Below are 11,185 nucleotides of genomic sequence, written 5' to 3' on the forward strand. Positions count from 1 at the left end.
TACAATACAGAAATTGGTGTATAACAGACAATGTATGAAATGCATACTGATGCACAGGGTTGGGGAGTAACGGATTACATGTAACGGCGTTACGTAATCAGGATACAAAAAAATTTTAACTGTAATCCGTTACAGTACGCCCAAAAAATATGTAGTCTCATTACAGTTACTTCTGATAAAAACACGGATTACTGAGCAGGATTACTTTTGAAAATCAGACGGAATATACCAGCAACAACAGACATCCGCGCCGTATACAGACATTGTGACACTTTACAGCACCTTACAGTACTTTACGGCACAAACCGCCATATTGTAGATCTATAAAGAGTAGACACCGTACATATATAAATGATAGACGCCGCATCGACCGCTGTCTTGGAGCAGCCTCCCGCTCTACTGATATGTTTAACCGTGAATAAACAACCTGCGTTGCCACGGATTTTACCACCTGCTGCTGGATTCATGGCTGTTCCCAGGGAGAGAAACTCATTCTTTGGCTGGAAACGTAGACATTTTGTATTTAAGTCAGATGAGGCCCAGAACTTCTCTGTACAATGCAAATTCTGCCTCCAGCTGTGAAAATGCTCTCAACATCCAGGGACTCATCAAACCTGAAGGCACATCTACAGGTATGAAACACACCTGAACTCACAGTGAAGCTAAAGTGTTATTAGCCTGCTAACCTGTCAGTAACCTGCTGCTGAGAACCACAGCCTCACCAGGCTGAACTCAGAAGAATCTGATGGAGGCAATAATATCTTTAGCCTGGATGGAGGATTTATTGGAGACTGGATGTTTCCTTCTGTCACTGAGGAATGAATCAACTCTGAACTCTTGAAAAAATACTTTGCATGGCCTACTTGAACTTGACGCTCTTTCACTACTCCAGAGGGTTATGATGTTAGTTTTGGTCAGAGAAGAGCGCAGATAGATGGAAAATGACCACAAAACGGAAAGGAAATAAAACATGTTGTGTTTGTTGTGAATAGCTTTGAGATTTGTTGAAGAAATGTGTGAGAAACATGCGATCTGAGGTGCTGGCTGTGAAATGTGAAGATCGGTTTTGGGTTTGTTTTGCCACTGACGGGAGCTGGTCGGCTCAGAGAATATCCTGCCTGGTATCACCTTAAAGTGTAGATTTTCTAGTTTCATTTGATATCCAATATGTTGGGGTGGAGCAGACGGATCTTTCGTTCTGTTGCGTTTTGTGTAGAGAGGTGCGGGTGAGGGGGGCGTGTCGAATCGTTGCATCTGGATTTTAAAGTTGTTGTAGTTTTAAAGTTTAAAACAAACACTCGGTCGTCAAAGTGCAGCTGGAGCATTCAGTCAGTGAGATTAAGGCTTCTGGTTTGAGACACAATTGAAAGAAAAAATCCATGCAGCACTTTAGTTACTTTTTACACTTGGTGAAGTCGTGCACAGCTGTTGGTCTGTTGGGCCGAATGGGTTAAATAAATGAATTAGTCGTGAATACGTGACCCGGCGCTTTGTCCTCCCCTGGGAAAACGTGACATTAGTAGTGGGTTAGTGACAACACTGAGCATCACATACATCAAACACAAAAATTTTCTTCACTATAGGCATTATTACAGACAGTTATTAATCCCCTCTAGAGCGATATTAACGAGCCGTTGGAAAGTCGCTGGTGCATTACACATGCTAAATGCCATAACGGTGTACTGTATAAACTGATCAGGAGTGGAGGGATTTGGTCAAGGAGTATGTTTCTCACTTCGGGTGTGAGAGGTCCCGGGTTCAATTCTCGGACGAGCCCCCAATTATGTTACGTCCGCGGCTCTTAATAGAAGAGGTTTTGCATTAGTGTGGCTGAGCTGGAATGCAGGGCAGAGAGAGGGGGTCTGGGCAGCCTGGGGAGAGGAATGTGGGGAGGGATAGTTCAATTCAGCTGTGGTGATTGTTGATTATCTCTTCCTTCTCGTAGCTCTGAAAGGGAGAAACTCTGTGAAGGCGGTGTTCGGGTGATCTTGTTGGACTGATTTCTTTGTGAAGACTTGAGACCTTCTAGAATTCCTGGACAGATGAATAGATCCATGATGGTTTCTCTGAGTCTGTAATTGATTCATGGCTGGTGTGAATTAAGGTGATCTAGCTCCAGGGTTACATGTTCATGATGTGACAGAGCAGGCCTGATCCCCGCCCCCACCCCACCCCACTGTTGCCCCAGCAGTAGCAGGTGCCCTGGTGATAGAATCAAAACTGTCACCTTCAAAGTCCTCTCCTTCGGCTTGAATACAACGCTGCAGTCGGGATTTCCATTGCTCAATACAGTCACCAGGCTGCTGCATAATGGTCTCTTTAAGAGCTTTCTTCGATTTTTTTTTCACCTCTTCTGCGTCATCAAATCTCCGCCCCTTCAGTTCCGTGTTCATTCTTGTGAAGAGACAGAAGTCGCAAGGTGTTAAATCGAGGGGATACGGCGGATGGAGCAGCAGGGCCATGCCGTTTTTCATCAGGAACTGTTTTACGCGCAGAGCCCTGTGCGTAAGACACTTCCCAGTCTCCCACAGCGCCGGCCGCTTCAGCCTGACCGCCTCCCGGAGCGCCGCAGCAGTGCTGATCTTCCCAAACAGCCTCCATCGTCCTCCAGCTGCCTTTTCAGCTCCTGGCACATGTCCACGCCAGCCTGTTTCTGCTCCGTGGTTAAGAGGCGCGGGACCATTTTCGCATTTTTCGAAGAAGGGGGTGGGACTGCAGTAACATAAACACTGCCTGTAAGCTGCCTGTGTGTCTTTGGGAGGTGAAATTTTTCACAGTTATGCTTAAAGCTATGCTATTGCGACATATAACAGCCAAGAGTCTGAAATCATTCTTGTTTTAAATTTATAAACACAGTCTGGTTACTTTCCGGTTCCCCCTCGTATTTAACTTCCCTGTTTGGTAGCTGGAGCAAGAACATGAGACTTGGCCTCATCACCGTTCTCCCTGAACTCCATCAAAACACTAACAGTGTTTTGCAGCAGAGTCAATGCTTTGAGGAAATCCTGCAATAAATGTGAGGCAGCATTTATACTTTCTGGAATCTTGGTTTACATGTTAAGCAAGAAAATAAAGGAAAATCTGGTTCTGACATTCTTAAGCAGTCTTGCTTCATCGTGCTCCTCTTTGTTGTCACTCGTGAGGAATATTTAGATGAGGGCTTTCATAACGTCTCCATATCTGTGCTTCAACACAAAAACACTGTCATGTCAAAATCAATGTGCCCTCCGTCAGTGATGGTGTGAAATGTTAATAAGTCATGCCATGTATCAGAAATGTTCACCCTCCACGACAATCCGAAGTCTGTTGTGAAAAGAAATACTGCTTTTCGTTCCATGGTGTACTGCAGTTCACCACCACAGTGATCTGCAGACCTCAGAACTCAGAAAGTCAGTGTGAAAGGGGCAGAAAGGAACTTGGTCACCAGTTAACGTGGCGACCACTTGACATGAAACACCATCCTCCCCCGGCTGTGTTACAATGGCACGTCTCACCTCAGCTCAGGAGAGATTTTTTTTTTTCTGAACAAGCCTATTTTTTTCAACCATGTCTGAAAAAAAGTGTTCAAATTAAGGCTGTCAATCGATTAAAATATTTAATGGCGATTATTCTCATGATTGTCCATTGTGAACACTCAGTTTTTCGCACATTGACAGCACTTTACTTTTACGCTCAGTGGTGGCAGAGAAGACAAGCAGGAAAGTGATATTATCTGGTGGTGACACTGGAATCACTCATAACAGAAAAAGGAGTGAGCAGTAGCATGTGGTCAGCTGTAAACACTGAGAGAGCCACAGAGAGATGTGTGGCAGAGGTGGAGAAGAAGTGGCATGGCACCGTCAGATTCTGCTCCAGGTGGAGGCCAGCCTACACCCAAACCCACACCACTGTTCACCAAAACAGCCTCCATCTTTGGGACGGCCAGCGTGTTTGACAAAGTGTCCGAGCACTCTTTCTCCTCTGCTCCTCGACATAACAAAACATTTGTGAATGAAAAAATGCAATAAAACCAAAAGTTCTTGAAAAAATGTAAACATAAACACTGATTTAGCTTTTTCCATTTTCATCCCAGTCAAACTGTGAACACGGGTCGAAGACAGCTGACGCTTCAGACACATTCTGTGTTGTAAATCTCGGTCTCCCACTCTTTACATGTGAACGCATTGAAAGTGTGTTTCTAAATCTGCAATGTGGCCAGAGTTTTCAGATTTTTTTTTTTACATGTAGTTGAATTTACATGTAAATGCAAGGGCCAAACAATTTCAAATGTCACCGTTTTCACTCATCTCTGGTGTCGTGTAATTGTATAGTACCGGCAAGAATTTAAAACTACTTTCAGCCCTGAATGTAACGTCATACATTGGAGAATCTTGACGGCCGGTTTTGGGCTGCGGATCTCATATTTAACAAACTCGAATCTGTATGACCTGATCTGTGGAAGACTGCACTGACATGAGGTACCTGCATGCTACAAGGACCAGAACCAGGATGAGACCCTGGTTGGATTTCCAGTTCTTAAAGGAGCAGGTTTTAACTTCTCCTCACATGAGCAGAGTTGGGTAACGACAAGTAACGAGCGTTACAAGTAGTTAAATTACTTTTGATGGGAACGAGTAGTGTAACGGCGCTACTCCTTCTAGATTGGTAGTTAAACTAGTGTTACAAATGAAACGCTAGGATCGTTATTTTTACAATGACTGCAAATAGAGCAACCAAAATATTATTATTTAAGTGGAGTTCTTTTTGTTACCACCAGTTGTTGGAACGGTGGCCATACGAGCAGCTACTCGCTATCTCTTCCGGGGTCAGGGCTGATGGAACCGTCAAAGTAAAATTGGTTACCTGATATACATTTGTGCCCCACTGACAACACTGCACTCCCTCCTACTGTAAATGCCCCTTTTAAAGGAACACTCTGAAGATTAGGGACCCACGCCCTTTCCCTAACCCATTGACAAAGTTAGACAAGCTCAGAAATACCTTTTTTGTGTCTCTGGTCCAGCGGCTGGTTCCCAGCTGTTAGCATCGTAGTTAGCTTAGCTCGAAGCTAAGCTGGAAGTCAATCAGAGCCGCACTACGAAAGTGGACAAAATCCTCCTTCCAGTGGTCCAGGGGATGGCGTATTAGCACGTGAAGTAAATCCGAATGGCTATAAAACATTTTAAAAGACGCATTTTCTTTTCAATCAGTTAAAATAACGTTCTGATACACACAGATCTGGCAGTGCTCCGCGGAAGGATATACCAGAGCACAGCTCTGTGGAGCACGATGCAGTAACGAGTAGTGTAACTTCTTTACTATTTCGATGGAGTAATCAATTAGTGTAAGGCACTACTTTTTTCAAAAGTAATGAGTAACGGGTCACTCTTTACTTTTTTGAGTAACGAACCCCAACTCTGCACATGAGTGAGGTTTCGCCTTCAATGCAAACATTATTTTGTGATCATTCTTATGATAGTTGAGAAAATTTCCACACAGTGTTGATGGAGGAACGCAGATGTTTTGCTGATATAATTGTGCATCCCAAAATAAAATACAATGAGCTAATATAATTCAATATCATATAAGTCAGAGGCAGAGTCTATTCCTGCCAGGAAATGATTCTTTATGATTATTCTATTGACACAATGACAGTGAGGATGATTACAAGAATAGACATGACCGTCCTGAAATCATGACCATCTGTGTGTCCCTGAACAAAACACTATAGTTTATCGTTACTTTTATTTAGAGACAATAAAACATGTTCTGCGATGGATCTGTTCTCACCCACAGTGAGCAGGGATTGGCTTCAACACCCTGAACAGGATTAAGAGAGATGGATGGATGGAAAACCCCAAATTCAGCATTTAAAACAGCAGACAAAGCACTCCCATGAATATTCCAACAATGAGAAAACTCATTTCAATGCTGTGAGTCTGTACATGTGTTCAGAGCCAAAGAACAACAGGCATTTAAAAACCAGAGTGAACGAGTAATAAAGAGTCAACTTTAATCAATTATTCTGTTGAACTGACGATGATCTGAAACTTGATCAGCCTCTGTAGATGTTCTAGAAATCTGATGACAGAAGCTGTTAAAGTGAATCAGATTAGTTTGTTTTGCTGTATGTTGTACTTCTCTAATGTGAAAATCAATATGATGAGAATCTGATTAGAAATGACAGAAAATGCAGCCTGGGTTATAAATGAAATCATTTTCATGTGCTGAATGTGAGTTGTGACCTCACATGCAGAGAAGTGATCTATTTAAAGATATCCATGAGTGCAGTTTAAATAGAATAAGTCTGGTGTGTGTGTGTGTGTGTGTGTGTGTGTGTGTGTGTGTGTGTGTGTGTGTGTGTGTGTGTGTGTGTGTGTGTGTGTGTGTGTGTGTGTTCAGTGAAGTGTATCAGTGAGCAGCAGTCAGTTCAGTTTCTGTTCAGTCTGACTGAGGGAGGTTTTTGTACGACAGTTTTTCACTGTGTGAACACCCACTGACTGTTGATATAATGATAACTCTGACAGTAATAAACTGCAGCATCTTCAGCTTGAACTCCACTGATGGTCAGAGTGAAGTCAGAGTTTGATCCACTGCCTGTAAAACGACCTGGAGTCCCTGAATCTCGAGTGCTGGTGTAGGAAATGAGCCTTTTAGGAGGTTGTCCATCTTTCTGTTGGTACCAGGCTAAATTGTAGGAGTTGTAGACATTCTGACTGATCCTACATGTGATGGTGACGGTTTGTCCCACAGCAGAGCTGACTGCTGCAGACTGAGTCACTGTGACCTGGCCTCTGGACTCTGAGGAGACACAGACAGAAAGAGAAAGCAGCCTCATGGTTTTGTGGGCTTCATTTCAGAGGGACGGATGTTCATAGAGGAGAGGAGTTGGATTCTCTGGACTTTACCTGTGAAGCAGCAGCAGAGGAGAGTCCAGATGAGGACGCAGATCACACTCATGTTTGTGATGAGGAGGATTTCTCTGTCTTCTGTTGTCCTGAAGGACAGCTGTCAGTCATCCAGTCTTCAACTGTCAGGACTATAAACTCTCCCAGAGCACTGGAGCATGGTGCTGCTGATGCAAAGTGGCTCTCTATGGAAATGCTCTGACTGACTCCAGCAGGGACTTGGATCACTTTAATCAATCATTTTCACTCTGGACACTCTGGAATTTTTTGTGGGAATATTAAGGAGATTGGTTTTCTGTTTTGATAAATATAATATTAAAATCACGACATGTGCTTCTCATAATTTCAAATTTCAATTGAAATACATTCCAATAAAATTATTTTACAAAATACAAAATACATTTTGAAAAATTCTGTCTAAATATACATACAAAATTGCACAAAGTCAGTAAAAGAATTGGTCTGTTGAGTTTCAATCAGGACGTAAAAGTAGTTCTGCAGAGTTTGTTTGTTTCACAGTCAGAGAGTGGTGTCTCTCTACAGTCAGAGGTTTTTGTACAGCGGCTCAATGAGTTTGTATCACTGTGGTACCCGTTCGGTGGAGGAACCAGACTGGATGTTGGAAGTAAGTTGATTCTACTTTTAATACTGACAGCTGAATGTCTCAAGTTCATACATTAAACCTTGTTTTGAATTATTTGAGATGAGAAAGATATGTTTATGTTTTTCCAGTATAATTATTTTAGTGATCAAGTTTTAATCTTCCCTGATTTCATTTAGCTCAGATCTGTTCCACATTGATTTTATCATTTTCATTTTATTTTATTTTACATTTTATCATTTTAATTTTTTTATCATTTTTCATTATCATAAATTTATAATTTAAAAATTGACACCAGATTGAATTTTTGTTAGGATTAATTACAAAAAAAGAAAGATGTAGTGACTCTTTAAATGTGTTCAGTCAGAGATTGATGGCTGTTTAACACACTGTTTTAACTCTACCAGTCTCATGTTGAATGTGTTTTTAGACTGACCTGTGTATTTATTGACAGTTTTGGTGCACTGGTCTGTCTTTGGACTGAGTTTTAGTTTACATGTCCACTGTTTGAAATGTGTTTGTGTTGTAATGTGTGCAGGCTTTATTCTTCTAGTTTTATTGAGAGTCTCTTTATCAAAGCTGGATTAATTCTTGGTGCTATACAATGTTTCTGCATTTTGTCTCTGTTACTCATTTAATGTTCAGGTTACTTTATTGTTAAATAGAAATATTGCTGATAAATGTGTTTGAAAATGAACTATAAACTATAACACACACAACATTTTATCGACTGCTGTTTCAAATTTTGCTCTAAATTAAATTGAAGCATGAATCGTGATGTGAAGCTCATGTTGTTAAAATTTGCTCTCATAAGTCATAAAGTGTAACTTTCTGATCACGTTGATGCAAATCTTTGCCAGTAAAGGTTGAGACATGTGCTTGTGTTCCTTCCAGTGTAGTTTGAGGTGTTTCAGGTCAAACTGTTGGATGATTCTCTCTGTGCTGATGTGCATGAGAGGCTTCTTAAAGGGAAGTGAAACAATGTGTGAGTGAGTGACTGCTGGAGCAGAAAAAGCATCTGGCAGCAACTTGTTGAAGGACAAAATGATGTGTGTCCCACTGAAGCTGTCCAGGTGTGTGCTGTTTGATTGACAGCTGGCTGCTCCCTGTCCTCTCATCTGATTGGTGTCTCCTAGGTGACAGGCCCCCCACCCTGACGGTGCTGCCCCCCTCCAGAGAGGAGCTGCAGCAGGGGAAGGCCACGCTCATGTGCCTGGCCAACAAGGGCTTCCCCTCAGGCTGGAGTCTGAGCTGGAAGGTGGAGGACAGCAGCAGCAGCAGCAGCTGGGAGGAGAGCAGGAGCCCCGGGGTGCTGCAGAAGGACGGCCTCTACAGCTGGAGCAGCACCCTGAGGCTCCCTGCAGACCAGTGGAGGAAGGTGGGCTCTGTGACCTGTGAGGCCACCCAGGGCTCCCAGACTCCCCTCAGAGAGACACTGAGGAGAGACCAGTGTTCCCAGTCCTGACCGGACTCACTGGGACTCTCACACTGCTTTGACTCTCACACTCATCTCACCTCTGTCATTCACTCTCTTTCACTTTCTTCTATCATCAAACCAAACTCTCTTCATCAATATTCATCTTCTTTCATCATGATTTTCTTTCAGCTTTGACAAAATAAACACTCTTTTCATGTCAACTCTTTGGTCTTGGATGACTTTTTCCAGCAATCAAATCATCATAACACCTTGTTTGGAGCAGAAATGTCACTTGATAGATATTGTCAGTGTTCCACCTCTTGTTGCTGAATTACTTTCATATCAAACAGAGTTAAAACACACAGGTAGTGAAAAGCCCCTCAAATTTTTCAATGAGTGTCACACGGCCAGTTTATCATAAATGAAACCTCTACTTTCATCATTTTTACTTGCATTAAATAAGACAATTTGGTGCTTCTTCGATGTTTTACTTGAAACTAGAACCATTCTACTTTGGACAACCATTATTTCACTGGGTTTTTGGAGAAAGTGTGATGACTGATGCTGCTTCTGCTCACTGTTTAGAGTTTGAAGTCTGAAGTACAAAGTTTTTTTCCTTTTCCCTTTTGCAGTGAAACCTGTCTGTTCCATGGTTCACCAGTGATGTCTATCTGTTGTCTTGGTTACAGTGTTCAGAGACAGAAGTGAAACATTTCAAGTCAGTTTCATTCAATCTTAGAACAAACTGGAGGAAGTGGAAGCTTCTTCAGCTGCAGGCTGCAGGAGGGAGTTTGACTTCCCCAATTAAAGAGGAGGAGGACTTCCTGTCAGACTGGATTCTGCCTTGGAGGATATATTTCAATCTTTCAACCCTGTCTCCACAAAACTACCTTCAGAGACGACGAAACAGCATCCTTGAATTAGTTACTCAGAAGAACAAATTTTATTCCTTATGACGTTTGTCAGGAACAGATTTTCATTGTGTTGTGGATCAGAATTACCCTGTTATTTGTTTTTTAAGATATCTTCTCATAAAAATTGGTGATCTATTGGGGGGGGGGGCTGGGCCTGAACCTTGGCCTGGGCCTGGGCCCGCTGTTCTGCCGGCCCTTGGTGCCCGTTGGGGTCGGCCCCTGCCAGTCCTGGCTCCCTGGGGCCCGGGGCCCGTGGCTGTCGGGGTTTCCAGCTGAGGACCTCCTCAGTCCCCTTCTGGACCGGTGCATGGATGTCTTCCATGGGGCTGGCTGGGATCTGAGCTCTGGGATTGCTGCCAATTGTCTGGACCCTGAGGGCCTTTCTGGCCTGCTTCTCATGTTCTCAGAGGTCAGAGGTCATATTTGCATGATCACGTTCATCTTTAATCACTCTGAACTCCTCATGTTCTGCATGTGGACTCAGTCACTGTGTTGGGAAGGACAGCTGTCACTCGGTTTTCTCCGCTTTATTATCTCTTGGGCTGCAACAAAAGTAGCAGCAGTAGTGGAGTTTGGAGATGCAATCCACTTCCTAAATCTATCTTTATGTTTCTCTAATTTCTCCAGAGGTTCTGCAATCGCACTTTTTCTCTCGCTCCCAACTGGTTGGACAGCTGCAATTTTAGCAAGTCTTCCCTGGAAATGTCTTTCCAAAGTAGTCTTATTGTTATTTGACAACTTCTCATTGCAAAGCAAACATGAAGGCATTCCTGCCACACTGGCAATGAAAGCAAATGATTCAGTCCATTCTTCCTTGAATCCTCTGTTCTCATCAGTTGTTTTTCTCTTTTTCCCTTTGGGATCCATGACCCATGACACACCTGCTGGTTGATTTCCAACAGCCACCTGCCTGGCACCGTGGCACTGAAATGTGTGTCGCAAATCTCCGTTGACAGAAATGTTGAAATGTGAAATATTTTTATACACATTTTGACAGTATTGCAAAATGTTCAGGATGTTTGCCCTCCTTCAGAAACCATATTAAAACAAAAACATTTATATATTCCCCCACCATTTTTTTCCAATTTCATACATCTCTGAAAAAGCTCCAGAGAGCCACTAGGAGGGCGCTAAAGAGCCACATGGGGCTCTGGAGCCGCGGGTTGCTGACCCCCTTCAGTCTGAGCCCAGTCCGGCCCCGTGGGCAAAGGCCCGGCCACCAGGTGTTCACATGCAGGCCCCAACCATTGATTGTATATAAAAGACAAATGAAACTTATGTGACGTCCCCCATGGCGTTCTGAAATCCCGTGTTGAGGATTTGAGCAGGACGTCTCCATACTGACAGCATGTGAAACCAGATGTAA

At 43.1% G+C, this 11,185-nt stretch overlaps 1 gene segment (V, D, J or C); it reads left to right on the top strand.

The window, feature by feature from the left end:
• Positions 1–7,289: 7,289 nt before the first annotated feature.
• LOC115387952 (Ig kappa-b4 chain C region-like) lies at positions 7,290–9,052 on the top strand (the record flags this gene model as incomplete). The annotated part of the segment is given in 2 exon segments: positions 7,290–7,512; positions 8,625–9,052. Coding segments are annotated over 2 exon segments (552 nt in total), but the record flags the coding sequence as incomplete, so codon positions are not given.
• Positions 9,053–11,185: the final 2,133 nt, after the last annotated feature.

The sequence above is a fragment of the Salarias fasciatus genome, chromosome 5 (assembly GCF_902148845.1).
Source record: "Salarias fasciatus chromosome 5, fSalaFa1.1, whole genome shotgun sequence".
NCBI lineage: Eukaryota > Metazoa > Chordata > Actinopteri > Blenniiformes > Blenniidae > Salarias > Salarias fasciatus.